The sequence below is a fragment of the Aquarana catesbeiana genome, linkage group LG12 (genome assembly GCF_042186555.1).
Source record: "Aquarana catesbeiana isolate 2022-GZ linkage group LG12, ASM4218655v1, whole genome shotgun sequence".
NCBI lineage: Eukaryota > Metazoa > Chordata > Amphibia > Anura > Ranidae > Aquarana > Aquarana catesbeiana.
The window spans coordinates 164,603,826-164,619,225 of NC_133335.1; the positions used below are offsets into that span (position 1 = coordinate 164,603,826).

General features: G+C 42.5%; 1 protein-coding gene across 11 annotated transcripts in view; it reads right to left on the reverse strand.

Annotated features, from left to right (window-relative positions):
* Window positions 1-396: 396 nt before the first annotated feature.
* EXOC7 (exocyst complex component 7) overlaps window positions 397-15,400 on the reverse strand; it is a 94,771-nt gene continuing 79,767 nt past the window's right edge. For all 11 annotated transcript variants that reach the window (XM_073606146.1, XM_073606154.1, XM_073606147.1 and 8 more), the window contains 4 exons: window positions 8,181-8,241; window positions 8,051-8,092; window positions 4,356-4,489; window positions 397-627 (listed from right to left, as the gene is read on the reverse strand). In XM_073606146.1, the coding sequence (XP_073462247.1) occupies window positions 522-627; window positions 4,356-4,489; window positions 8,051-8,092; window positions 8,181-8,241 (343 nt within the window). In that variant the 3' untranslated portion in view covers window positions 397-521. The remainder of the gene's footprint in view (window positions 628-4,355; window positions 4,490-8,050; window positions 8,093-8,180; window positions 8,242-15,400) is intronic.

Here is a 15,400-nt window from a genome sequence, read left to right on the forward strand (position 1 = left end):
TAATAATAAAGAAATAAAAAATAAAATCGAATAACAATAGTGGGACTGCTAAACCATTCCCACTAATAAATAAAATCGAATAACAATAGTGGGACTGCTAAAGCAGTCCCACTAATTAAAATTAAAAATAAATAAAATCGAATAACAATAGTGGGACTGCTAAAGCAGACTGATAAAGCATTCCCACTAATAAAATCGAATAATAGTGGGACTGCTAAAGCATTCCCACTAATAACAATAGTGGGACTGCTAAAGCATTCCCACTAATAATATATATGTGAGATAACAGTAAGTGGTCTTGCTATGCAAGAACACTTAATTACAATAGGGACACACATGCAGACCACACTACTCCACAACTAAAACCAAGTCCAGTTATCTTTTATTAGGGCAAGTTTTTATATATATATATATATATATATATATATATATATATATATATATATATATATATGTATATGTACAGTCATGTGACATTCGTGTATAACTATATACATCGTCTTCAATAGGAACAGAGTCCTTTATGCTGAAGTGTCAAAGAGCCTTTCGATCATCTCACCAACATGTTCCACTGAATATTTGATATATTTATCTGGGTTCTTAGTAAAGCTGACACCTGTTCCATATCTGCAGGAAAAAAAAAGTGAAAAAAGTATTAAGAGATTTTAGCTTCTAGGCGTGTAGGGAAGACTGATAATACTGTATAAAAAACGATAACTGATATTACGCTGAAAGGAATGGATGGATGGCACTGAAACCCTGAATATTTATTATTATCATACAATAGTGTGAAGATGTATTGGGATATAGTTCATACACAGGTGTATTCTAATGTAAAATCAAAGACTACAAACAGACTGACCAATTATCTTGGTCATCAATGAAATTAAGTTTTCAGCATTGCATACAATAACCTTGACATGTGAGTATAGGTGGAAACATTAAAAAGCTGGCAATTCATGGATCAAAAATTAGTTCGGTTCAGCAGAAATTGGCCAAATTTCGATCCATGTATGCCCGTTCCTGTTCATGAGAAAATGATCTATCAATGGATTTTTCATGAATGGGATTGTTGGTATAATATTTTCACTCAATCAGCTCTGATCAGTATATTTTGATGGAGGGGTTAGCAATGACACAGCAAGGAGGATTTCCCCATCCACCTCAAATGTGTGGATTGGGAAATTAGTTACGTTTTTTCCAGCTGAAAAAAAAAAAACTGTAATGCACCGCCAGCTTTAGAAGTTCCCAGATCTTCTAGCTTGAAAAACAATTGCTGAATCTCCTGTTGTAGGAGATGAAAGCTCTAACCAAATATAAGCAGTATAATAATGATGGTTCTTGTGGGAGATGCCGTATAGCAATGGAAAGAGCAGCACAAACAAAAATTACCAAATCTTGTATGGATTAAAGGGAACAAGTTCAAAACTGTGAGCAAATGCTTAAAGAGGAATTCCAGGTATGGATATTTGGTCAAGCCTGGATCAATGTAACTATGTATAAACCATACTTGTGTGATCAGTCTAGAAGCTGAATAATCACTGAAAGTGGTTGTAAAGGCGCAAGGTCTTTTACCTTCATGGAGATTCTACGCATGAAGGTAAAAAACCTCTTGTGTGCAGCAGTCCCCCCAGCCTCCCCTAATGCTACCTGAGCCCCCTCTCGATCCAGCCACTGGGCCAATCAGGAGACAGAGGGGGCCGGGCTGCGCCACAGCTCCGTGTGTGAATGAACACACAGATCCACTGATCGGGAGCGGGCCTGCGCGGTGCCTCCATTGCAAGCTGTATGCTGTGGGGGCACCCGGCCGGAGGGAGGAGTTAGGAGTGCCGCAGAGGGACCTGTGAAGAGGAGTATCTGGGCTGCTCTGTCCAAAATCACTGCACAGTGCAGGTAGGTATAACAGGTTTGTTATTAAAAACAAAAAAAATAATAATTACTTTACAATCACTTTAAAGGGTAATTCATTTACTGCATTAAGGTAAAAAAAAAAAAACTTTCACCAGTTGTTCTCCCCCATCCCCCTCAAATACTTATCGGAGTTCCCTCTCAATCCAGTGCTGTGTCCGCCTGTAGCAGTGCTGGTCTGTCTTCTTGCCGTCAGCCAAATCCGTTGGGGAGGGGGCATGTCTATGGACACACACAGCCCAGCTAAGAAGCATGCCCGCACTTGTGCCCCAATAGCACAGGGGTTGCTATAAAGGCACTCAGAATAGTGGAGGCGCAAACAGCGCCAGCAGGGGACTCCAGATGAATAGGTAAGGGGCTGCTCTGTGCAATGCCCTTTCACAGAGTAGGCAAGAATATACCTCTATTTTATTTTAGGGAAAAAAATAGAAGCCTTTAATATTACTTTAATTAGACACCGCTACTCCAGTGATCTCCACTTGCTTCTGGGTCTCGTGCTGAGGGGCTTGTTTTATGCATTATAAATGCTGTGCATTTTCTTAATGAATGCAGCACGTTCCCCGACTGGAAAAGGTGAGGTGGTGATGTCACGCTCTCTTCTTCTTCCAATCAGAGAAAGCATTGCATTCATTCAGTAAAAGCAATCTCTGAATGCCACCTGTGCTCAGAGGCCAACCTCCTATATTTACCATGCATCAGGCCAGCCGCTCAGCACAGAACCCAGAAGTAATAGTATATACATAATTACATAGGTCAAAGCTTGACCAATGTAACCATGTATAAAAAAATGTATACCTGGAATTCAGATTTAAGACAGTGGAGGAATCTGCAAAGGCAGACACAGTAAATGAGTATGAGTAAATCTATTATGGCATGAAGTAAATACGACTGCCCTATATACAAATTATAATGTGGAGATGGGCTTTAACATATTCTTTAAAGTTTTTCTAAATTCATGATGTGGTGGCTGCATTAGATTTCTTTTATAAGGCTTGTATCTGATGATTGTGTCAGCAACACGCTTCCTGTGCTAGAGTGACAATGCATACTCACTGTTCTGCATCTATGAAGAAGCAGCATTGTCACCCTAGGAGCTCTGGGAACAGTGTTATTCATAAGAGTGCAGCACAGGTAAAGCACACAGGAAGTTATGAACTCACTGGACTTCTGGCAGGATTAACAGGCATTTGTTTGACTTACCCAAAAGATATAACAAAATGCTTTCAATGGTATACTTAACTTTAAGACAGATTGGGGACATTTATTTTACAGCAAGCTGTAAACCTTTATCTAACATTTTTTTGAAAGTTGTAGATTTATTTTTAGGCATCATTTCACATGAGCGTACTAACAGCATACACCTGTGTGAGGGCCATGTTTGCATGCAGGGGGATGCTCGTGTTCTGTGCATCCCCGTGCAGGCAGTCCCAATCATGTCAATTGGGACGCAGTGGCTGCCCGGACACATCCATGCCAGTGCGAGTCCCCAAACTCACACTGTTTGTTTTTGAGATTGTGTATCCACACAGCTGTCAAATTGGGAGCAGTGCTTGTGTCCTTACAACTGCTACGTCCTGACTGACATCAATGGGAGTGTCTGCACAGGGATGCATGGAACACCTGTGAATCCCTGTGTGGGCAAACATGGGCCAATTCTGACATTTCTCACGTTAAAATCATCTGTTTTTTTTGGCTAGAAAATTATTTAAAATTCCCCAAACATATTTTTTGAAAGGAGATCCTGGAAAATAAAATGGTGGTTGTTGCAGCTTTTTTTTATTTATGCCGCACGATATTTGAGCAGCCATTTTAAAAAGCAAATTTTGCCTAGACTCTATGCCTCTACCCTTTTTAGAGCTCACATCCCCACCAAACATGCAGATGGCACAGAGGGCCCACTGTCCAGTTTGCCTGTGACAGAAGTAATATCATTCAAACACCTTCTGTTTTAAATAAGCACAGAAATATTTTACAATAGTGTATCATATGGCCTTCTGGTGACTCCATGTCTCATCACAATATCCTTGCTCTCTATTTTTCTTCATTTTGTCTACTTCACAGAAATCTTGGTTACATATCTTGCATTCACAAGTTTGAAACAGCTGAATGCAAGTTGGTTTGGTGGCTCTATATATCCTTGGTCTAGATGCACAGTTGGTCACTGTCACTGGGGATTAATTAGAAAATTTCAACCCATTCCTAAAGGAGGAATAAGCTCATTGCCTTTTGTATTTGTGAAGTGAAAGATTAAATTAATTTTGTTGCTGTTTTATAAATGGTTAAATAAAAGGGGAGATTCCAGTGTTAGAAATTCAAACATGTTTATAAACTGAGTATCATAGATACTGTGTGTTAAAGATATACAAAAAATAAGCCATACAAATATAAAAAACAACAAAAAATGAAAACAAGTTAATCAAAAGGCCCATTATAAGCACCTAACTCACTTGTGTAGGAAGGCCCCATACACTTCCTGCACGATGGTCTTCTGAGCCTGGCGTATCCGTTCACGCTGTCTCTTGTCTGGAATAGCCCAAGACTTTTGGATCTTGCAGATCTCCTCCAGACCTTCATTAAACCCCTTAAAGATTTTAAGAGAAAAAAAATAAAGCCACATACTGCTGAAATAGATCCTTTAACGTAAAGGAACTCTGTTATGAGAGATTATGGAGGTTGTCATTGATGAACTCTCTTTTGGAGAATGCTAGTTCCCTGAAGCCAAAGCATCAGCATGACAGCCAATGTTGTCTGCGCAGCTGACCTAGAACAGGTAGCAATAAGGAGCTCTGACACTTTTCTGACACTCATTTACAGCATGCTTATTCCAGGTATCAAAATTACTTAAAGCATACCTTCACCCTTTTTTACCATTCTTACTCTAATGTTAATTACCTCCCTTTCCTTTAACAAAATGGATAGTTTTTTTTTTTAAACCCTTCCACCCACTTCTGCCTTTTTTGCCTAGATAAAAATAATGCAGTAGGTACCACCCGCTGACGCCTGGGATATCAGCATCAAATATTCCATGAGTCTTTGGGCATTTTTGTTTATCATAACTTGTTAACAAAGGGTTCCCGCTCTGAGTGTGCACAGGTGTGAGCTTGCTGCGCCTATAGTATAGTATAGTAGGCGAGATTGAAAAAAGACACGAGTCCAACCTATGTGTGTGATTTTATGTCAGTATTACATCTACTAGGACCCCCAGGTCCTTTTCCATCCTAGATTCCCCCAGAGGATCTCCCCCTAGTGAGTAGATTACATTCATATTTTTGCCACCCAAATGCATTATTTTACATTTTTCCACATTAAACCTCATTTGCCATGTAGTTGCCCACCCCATTAATTTGTTCAGATCTTCTTGCAAGGTTTCCACATCCTGCAGAGAAGTTATTGCCCTGCTTAGCTTAGTATAGTCCGCAAATAGAGATTGAACTGTTTATCCCATTCTCCAGGTCGTTTATGAATAAATAAAATAGGATTGGTCCCAGGACAGAACCCTGGGGGACCCCACTTTCCGCCCCGAACCATTCCGAGTACTCCCCATTTATTATTACCCTCTGAACTTGCCCCTGTAGCCAGTTTTCAATCCATGTACTCACCCTATGGTCCATGCCAACGGACCTTATTTTGTACAGTAAACGTTTATGGGGAACTGTATCAAATGCTATTGCAAAATCCAGATACACCACGTCTACGTCTTCCTTTATCCAGATGATAGCTCACCTCCTCATAGAAGGTTATTAGATTGGTTTGGCATGAACGATTCTTCATCAATCCATGCTGATTACTGCTAATGATACAGTTGTCATTGGTAAAATCTTGTATATAGTCCCTTATCATTCCCTCCAAGAGCTTGCATACTATTGAGGTTAGGCTAACTGGTCTGTAATTCCCAGGGATGTATCTTGGTCCTTTTGTAAATATTGGTGCTACATTGGCTTTTCTCCAATCAGCTGGTACGTACCATTCCAGTCAGTAGACTGTTTTTAAAAATTAGGAACAATGGTCTGGCAATTACGTGACCGAGTTCCTCAAGGATCCTTGGGTGCAAGCCAATCTGGTCCCAGTGACTTAATAATGTTAGGTTTTTCAAGTCTATTTCTAATTCTGTCCCGTAAGCCATGAGGGTGCTTCCTGTGACGTGTCATGAGGATAAACATTACAATTTTGGTTACTGAAGCCCCCCAATTACCTTGTGAAGACTGAGGAGAAGAATAAATTCAATACCTTCGCCATCCCTCCATCCTTAGTAACCAGATTCCCTTCATCATTCTTTATGGGACAATAAGATCTGACCTCCCTTTCTTACTATTTATGTACTTAAAGAATTTCTTTGGACTTTTCTTACTCTCCTCCGCTATGTGGCTTTCGTATTCTATCTTAGCCACCGTGATTGCACCCTTACATTTCTTGTTGTATTCTTTGTAAAGTTGGAATGCTGGCGATGATCCCTCAGTCTTGTATTTTTTGAAGGCCTTCTTCCTTTGCTTTTATATGCTTTTTTTACCTTGAAGTTAAGCCACCCAGGACTTTTATTAGCTCTTTTAAATGGATTTCCCATGAGAATTAGCCAGTGCATTCCAATATTTAATATGCTCTTAAAGCTTACAGATTTCTCCTCTGTGTTCTTTGTTCCTAAGATTTTTTTTCCCAATTTGTAACTTCTAGCAAGGCTCGTAGTTTAGGGAAGTTGGCCCTTTTGAAATTCAGTGTCTTTGTATTCCCCTTATGTTTCCTATTAGTTTGATTTATACTGAAACTAATTGATCTGTGATCGCGGTTTCCTAAATTTCCCCGTATTTCCACATCTGTGATCAGGTCTGTATTGTTGGTAATCAGTAAGTCTGGTAATGCTTTGTTTCTAGTTGGTGCATTTACCATCTGACCCATGAAATTGTCCTGCAAGACATTTTGGAACTGGCGAGCCTTAGATAAATGCGCAGTTCCTTTCCCTTAGCCATGAGTACCAAGCCAGGAGCTCCAGGAACTTGATGGGAGCTGGCTTCAGTTGCCCTTAATACAAATGGCTGCTGCCATACAAGGGGTGAGTGATCACAACATGAGGGACAGAAAAATAATAAAGGTGCAAGTGCAGAATTGATAGCATAGGTTAAACTACCATTAGACAGCGATAGTAAAGAAAGTGCCTTAATTGTAAATTTGGCTCTCGGGGTAAAGTTCCTGTTTAAGTCAGACAAGGCAAGGAATATGGGACTTTCAGAAGGCAGCCCCATACTTCGCTCAGGACAGGACCACTTTAAAATCCAACTGAAATCACATAAACAAATATTCAGATAGATATTGTCAAGACAGATTCAAATAAAAAGAATTAAAGTGATTCTAAAGAATCACTAAAGAAATGTTTTAAAGCGGACCTTCAGTCATTTTTTCATCTTTCTATTTATCAAATCTTCTGCCCTTGTTTTAACTTTGGATAGTAAAACATTTTTTTTCTGCCAGTAAATACCTTATACAGCCCACTTCCTCTTTCTTGTCTGGTAATAAGCATATGCTTATAACATCATGCACAGCTCTCTCTCTAACTCTCGTGAGAGTTTGTCAGGAAGGGGGGGGGGATCATAAAAGGGCCAATGAGACCTGCAGAGCTGGAGGTGTGCCTCTGTGTGTGTGTGTAAATCCAGGAAGTGAACAGGCAGCAGCTTCAGCTGCCCACAGTTAAAATGGTTGCAGCCAGACTCAGTGAAAGGAGATTTCTGCAGCATATTTGTCAAGTACAGAGAATCACAGTATATATAAAATAATATGCAAAGTGGTTGGAGGGAAGCCTCAGAATGGCAAAGATGTTTTTATTACAAATTATGTGAGCAGACTGCAGTTCCTCTTTAATGCATTCCATGTATTAAGGTAAAAAACCTTCCACTAAATCTTCCTCTCACCCTCACCATTGGCTCCTACTGCTGTGAGGAGGAAGCCAGGGGTGGGTCTGAGCTGCGCTGTGTGTGTTACCAGATGCACACAGCCCACCACAGGAAGCAGCAAGAAAAGGGGAAGGGACCCCAGAAGAGGAGGTTCGGGGACACTCTATGCAATGGTATTGCAGCAGGCAAGTATAACATGGACAGTATAACATGTTTGTTATGTAAAAAAAAATATATAAGCCTTTACAACTGCTTTAATTTACCTTAAAACGTTCTTTTATGATCTGCCGCTCCTTGTCTTTTAGCTACAATAGGTAAGAAAGTAGAGTAATACTTTCAGAATTTTACAGGTACAAAGAATCAAATGAGATGCATCTTTTGGTAAGCAGTCACCTTGGTTCCCTGAAGTGCTGGCATGTTCTTGTCACTGACATAGTCAATTACTTTTAACCAACTAAAAAGAAGGAAAAAATTAACACGTTAGTACTGGCCAAAACAGCTGGGCCAAATTTACATTACAATCAGTCACCATATTGGGAGATGCACTACATGGCCAAAAGTAAGTGAACACCTCCAAACTACTGAGTTCAGTTATTCGTAGTATAGGGTACTCTTAATGCTACAGCATGCATTTTCTACAATTGTGCACTTTTAATCTTCTGACAACAGTTTAGGGTAGGCCCTTTTGTCTTCCAGCATAAATGTGCCCTTTTGCAGAAAGCCAGCTTCGTAAAGACATGTTCACTTACAGTTTATATACCACTCCAAACCCTCCATGTCACAGGTGCAGGTGCCTCCAGGATCCATTACTTGCCTCTAGACTCAGTAGCACATGTACTTCAGGCTAAATATAGGATTTTTATAACAGCTTACCTGTAAAATCCTTTTCTTGGAGTACATCACGGGACACAGAGCCATAGTAGTTACTATGTGGGTTATAGGCCACCTTCAGATGATGGACACTGGCACACCCTAAGACAGGAAGTCCACTCCCTATATAACCCCTCCCACTACTGGGAGTACCTCAGTTTTGTAGCAAAGCAATATAGGTGTATTAAAAGAGGGGAGGGACCCCTGTGTCCCGTGATGTACTCCATGAAATGGATATTACATGTAAGCTGTTATAAAAATCCTATTTTCTTTATCGTACATCACAGGACACAGAGCCATAGTAGTTACTATGTGGGATGTCCCAGAGCAATGCCAACTGAGGGGAGGGAGACACAACAAAAGTAGGGCACCATGAGATCAGAGGACTTATACTGCTGCCTGCAGCACACTACGCCCAAAGGAAATATCCTTACGCCTTCTTACATCCACCTGATAGAATCTGGTAACTGTATGGACTGAAGACCAAGCTGCGGCCTTGCAGATTTGAGCCTTGTAAGATAGGTGATGCACTGCCCACGAAGCACTAACAGCCCTAATGGAGTGCGCTTTTATTTGAGAGGGTGGATTTTCCTCTTCAAACCATAAGCTTGAACAATTACTTGCCGAATCCATTTAGAAATGGTAGATTTCGATGCTGCCTGTCTTTTAGGACCTTCAGGCAACACAAACAAAACATCCATTTTTCAAATCTGAGCAGTCGCCTTCAAGTAGACTTTGACTGCTCTCACCACATCCAGAGAACGTAGTGACTTCTCTCCCGTATAACAGGGTTCTGGAAAAAACGAAGGTAAAACAATATCCTGGTTTAGATGAAAACCTGATACTACCTTCGGTAGAAAGTTAGGATGAGGACGCAATACCGCCTTATCCTTCTGAATAATTTAATATGGCTCTTTACAAGAAAGAGCAGCCAACTCTGATACCCTTCTTGCAGAAGATACGGCTATCAGAAAAATGAGTTTCCTTGTCAAAAGGACCAAGGGAATATGCCGTATCGGCTCAAAAGGCTGTTTTTGTAATGCCAACAGAACTAAATGCAAGTCCCAAGGGTTCAGGGGTGACCGAACTGGAGGATTAAGCCGCGTTACTCCCTGAATAAAGCTACGGACCAAAGAATGCGAAGCAAGTGGTCGTTGAAATAATACCGATAAGGCCGAGACCTGGCCTTTGATAGTAACCCCATCTGCAGAAAGTCAAGGATTCTACCTATGACATACTTCCTGGGGTGCCAACCCCTGGATTCACACCAGGAGACATATGCGCTCCAGAATCATAATATATGATTCTGGAGGCCGGCTTCCTTGCATTAATCAAGGTAGATACCACTGAACCTGAAAGCCCACGCTTCTTCAGAATATGGGTCTCCATAGCCAAACTATTAAATTTAGCGTTTGTAAGGTAGGATGGAATACCGGACCCCGAGAGAGAAGGTCTAGAGGTGGTGGTAGGGTCCATGGGTCCCCTACCGCCATCCTTATGCTCTCTGCATACCAGGATCTTCTGGGCCACGCTGGGGTCACAAGAATCACCGACTTCCCTTCCTGCTTGATCCTGCGCAGAAGTCGTGGAAGCAGCAGAATAGGAGGGAATGCATAAATCAGCGTGAACTGATTCCACGGGAACACCAAGGCATCTGTTCTGCACGCTAGCAGATCCCTTGTTCTTGACACAAAGTTATCAATCTTTTTGTTGAACCTGGACGCAAACAGACCCACGTCTGGGATGCCCCATCTTCGGCATATTGTCAGGAAGATATCGGGGTGAAGGGACCATTCTCTTGGGAACAACTGCTGGCGACTCAAGCAGTCTGCCTGCCAATTTTCTATTTCTGGAATGAAGTGGCCAATAGGCAAGGTACATTGTTTTCTGCCCAAGCTAGTATGCGATTCACCTCTCTCTGGGCCACATGACTTCTCGTGCCCCCTCGGTGATTAATACAGGCCACTGCTGTGGTATTGTCAGATTTGATCTTGACAGGACAATTCTGTAACCTGAATGCCCAGGCCCACAGGGCCAAGCGCGCTGAATGAATCTCTAGAATGTTGATGGGTAAGGTCATTTCTGATCTGCACCATTTCCCTTGGACAGTCGCCTCTTCCAGGACTGCTCCCCAACCTGAAAGGCTGGCATCTGTTGTTACCACCTTCCAGGTAACTGGTAGGAAGGATTTTCCCTTATGCAGATTCTTGGTTATCAACCACCAACTGAGACCCTTGGAGACAGACACATTGGGAAATCTAGAGCTTGGACCTTCCTGTTCCAAGCAGATAGGATACTGTTTTCCAGCAGCCTCGAATGAAACTGAGCATAAGGAACGGCCTCGAATGAAGCCACCATCTTTCCCAACAACCTCATGCAAAGTCGAATAGAAGGATTCCTCTTTGCCTTGATCACCTGAATCAGTTCCTTTATGGCACTGATCTTTGCCTGGGGCAAGAATACCTTTTTCTGGGCTGTATCTATGATCTAAGACCCAAGTATTCTAATCTCCCCGATGGTTTTAAGGAGGATTTCTCTAGGTTGAGAACCCAACCTAAGTATTCCAGGTAGTTGACTGTGGTGATCCTACTTTGGTCTAAGCGGGCTACCAACTGGTCTATCAAGAGCAGATCGCCTAGGTAAGCTATAATGGTTATACCCTAGGCCCTTAATCTGGCTAAGAGGGGCCAAGACCTTTGTAAACACTTGAGGTGCAGTAGCTAGACCGAAAGGCAGAGCTACAAACTAAAAATGAAGATTTTCTATCTCGAAACGTAGATATTTCTGGCGAGTGGGGAAAATAGGCACATGGAGGTATGCATCCTTGATGTCGATTGACGCCAGAAGTTCTCCCCCTTGTAGGATGGAGACTACTGATCGGATTGACTCCATGCGAAAAGAGCGGATTCAAAAACCGGTTTAGATCTTTAAATCTAGAATGGGTCTGACATCCTCATTTGGTTTTGGTACCGTGAAAAGGTTTGAATAAAACCCCAATCCCTGCTCTTCCATGGGGACCATGGAGATCACTTTTTGAGACAAAAGATGGTCCAGTGCTTGAAAGAGAGACTTTTTTCCCTGGATCCCTGGGAACGTTTGATCTGAGAAAACGAGGAGATGGGAACTTTCGGAACTCAAGTTTGTACCCTAGAGTTATTGAGGAAGTCACCCATCTGTCTCGACACTCTTCCTGCCAGACCCTTAAGAACTGCAGAAGTCTTCCCCCACTTGAGCGAGCAGGGGCGCCCCTTCATAAGGAGGCTTTAGTATTTTGTCTCGTAGGTTTCCTCCCCCAGGACTTCTTTTGTCCCTGGGGTTGACCCTGAGGTTTACCTTTTAAACTTGATGGCGGAGGCCGTCGTGACTGCCTGGAGGCAGACGCCCCTGGCACTGGAGAAGGAGCTTGTTTAAATGAAATACATTTACTCCTCTTTCTAACTGGCAAAAGCATACTTTTTCCACTAGAAATTTTTTGGATGTATTTATCCAAATCATCCCCGAACAACCGTTCACCGTGAAAAGGAAAACTAGCCAGGAGCTTTTTGCATGGCGCTTCGGCTGACCAATTTTTTCAGCCATAAGATTCTATGCATATGTACCAGCCCAAGCATAAGGCGTGAGGCCTGGAGAACAGAAGCTCTCATAGTGCTTTTGCATAAAGTCCCTGGTAGCTCGGCTAAATCCTAGGCCTGCTGATCAGGAATAACCTTGAGCACCTGTTTAAACTGGTCTCTCAAGGATTGACATACACCAATTGCTGCCAGCGCAGGTTGAGTCACTGAACCTGCCAGAGAAGAAGTGTATTTTAATAGGAATTCCAACTTCTTATCCATTGGATCCCTAAGCATTTGAGCATTGTCTACCGGACAAGTCAAACTTTTATTCACAGAGGATGTAGCAGCGTCAATTGCTGGTATCTCCCACTTCTTAGTGAATTTTTCCTCCATAGGATAAAGTTTTGAAAACTTTTTAGGAGAAAAAAAAATGCTTATCTGGGTGATCCCACTCAGAATACATAAGCTTTTCCAACAATGAATGGACAGGAAAGGTATACACAGTGTGAGGAGGCTTTAGTGAACCCAAACAAGAAGTGGGCTTATCAACCGGCTCAGTTAAGGATAGCATAAATGTGGAATGGACCATCTCAGTAAGAGATTGCACCATCAATCTTTCAGATTGTGAAGCTGAAGGAGGTCCTTCCGCATTTGACCACTCAGAAGAGGAGTCATCAGCCCCTTCACGGTCCCCTGAGAGAAATTAGTCTAGCCCGATGCACAAATGCAGAGGTACTACTAGAAGAATTTGCACCCACTGCTTGAGCAAATAGTCCAGCAACTGCCACTGCTATTAGCGCTCAGCCTGGTGTTTTAGTAAATGTGCCAAGGGAATGCCTGTGTCACCACTTACATGCCCCCTTTTTGCTCGTGTCCCCCCGACAGCTTGCAGTCAGCAAAATGGAGCTTTTTAAGTGTACTCCTGCGCTGCGCCCTCACGCCGCGCTAAGCCACGCCCCCTCCGTATTTCCACCGCAACCCCCCTCCTCCTCTTTTCAAAAAAGGCGTTTTTCACGCACGGACGCGGGCCTCTGATCCGACGGGATTGGCCTGTGTGGGTGTGTGTGTGTGTGTGTGTGTGTGTGTGTGGGGGGGGTAGCGAGGAGGAGAGCTGACAAAACCGCCGTGCAGAGGTGGTGGGGAACGGAGCGGCATCCGCCGATTGTTCTGGCTCCCCCCTCAATCCAGGGAGAAGGGGGGAGAGCTTCTGCCTAGGTGGGGGGTGTCTTTGGAAAAAAATCCCCCCCCCAACATCTTACTGGAGGCATGGGACTGCTAGCCGAAGGGAAGTCTGCCATTTCTGCTGAGACAGGGTGATCGGAGGAAAGCATGACAAGGTATGTGCTCTACACAGCCCCCAGTGGTGACTTTTAGGCATGACAACATTTACTTTTAAAGGAGACAATTCATAAGAGAATTTAAAATTCCTTTGAAATCTCGACTTACCTTTCCCGCCGCAGGGATTCTGTGGTAAAACCAATCAGACCCAATCTTCACCCTTCATGGTGGGCTCCGTTAAAAAATCTTCAGGAATAGGCGCTCCTGGCAACCCGCTAATTCCTGATCCAGGGAGGGACAATTCTTATGATGTGAACTACTAATATATCCAGAATGACCCCTCCCTGGGTCCCCTCCCACCTTGATTCCTATTTACACTTTTCTCCTATGATTTATATACTTGTCATTTTGTTAACCTGTGACACTGGTATTACTGTAATCTTGCTCTGGAAAAATTTCCGTTTTATACTTTTTGAATGATTGTACTCATTTTGTACTGTCAATTGTTTGACGTTAACTCTTTGTTGTATTTCCTTTGAAATCCTTAAATAAAAATCCAATTTAAAAAAAAAAAAATCTTCAGGAACCGGGGCCCCTTTTTATCGGGGGAGCCGCACTCCTGGACCCGTAAAGCACCCCGCCAGGAAACCTTTATGGCTGAAAAAACCAAAGTACTGGATCCCGGGGTCCAGCTCTCTAAAAAGAGAAGCGTTATGGGCTAAACCCTAAACCTCGTTTCTTCCTTCACGAGGCCCGGGTACCATTCAATTCGGCCTAAAAAGACACTTTGAATGGATCCGGTCGCATAGCTTGCCCCAGCAAGGAATATACCAGTGGAGCTCAGCATAGCACATCTTTACTCGTGACCAACACCTAAGACACTGTCGAAAAAACTGAAGTACTCCCAGTAGTGGGAGGGGTTATATAGTACTCCCTGTCTTAGGGTATGCCGGTGTCCATCACCTGAAGGTGGCCTATAACCCACATAGTAACTATTATGGCTCTGTGTCCCATGATGCACGATAAAGAAAACAACTTTACTGCTAAAGTTCCAATGTTCCAGCATGAACACAGTTACTCCAAATCCGATGCGTTTCACCCCTTAGTGGAGCTTAATGAGAAAGCTCTATGAATAAACTGCACTAGGGGGGAAACACATCAGTGGAAGGAGTGGGTTGGAGTGTCATGCTGTTCATGCTGCAACTTGAACAATAAAGTTTTTAGTCTTAAGGTGAACAGGGTGTGTCCTTGCATGCGCTACATGTCCACAAAGATATGGTTTGAGGAGTTTAGTCTGGCCTGTACAGAGAACTGACCTCAACCCTACTAAACACTTCTGTTATGAATTGGAATGCTGACTGCGAGCTAGGCCTTCTCACTCAAGATCTGTACCTGACCTTAAATGTTGTTTAGGTTAAAATGAGGACCCAAATTCCAACATGCACAGTCCAACCCCTCCCTTACTTAGTACACCCTTAACCAATATATTTCAGGTAACAAAACACACTTCGCATACCCTGGATATTATTAAAGCCTGCGTCAATGGGCTTTGATGAGTAAATGCAACATGTCTTAGACATCAAACCAATATATTTCTGAGATCATCTCAGAAGAGTTCACTGCAGGTGACTGGACCTGCTTTAAGCTGCTTTTGCATTCCCATAGACTTGCAATGGGGGAGAAGCAGTTCTTAAGTGAACATAAATATGCCCACTGACATAGGCCCTTATTTTGATCTGAGACATGTTGGTGCTGGAAGAGTGCAGGCATGCACCCCTCCTTCTCCATTACAGTATAGATATCTTATACACTTGGGTGATCTGAGCTATCCTATTATATGCTGTTATTTTAGGCCGTCAAAATGGATTTATTTATGAATTTATACTTTAGAGTTAATAAAATAATTATATT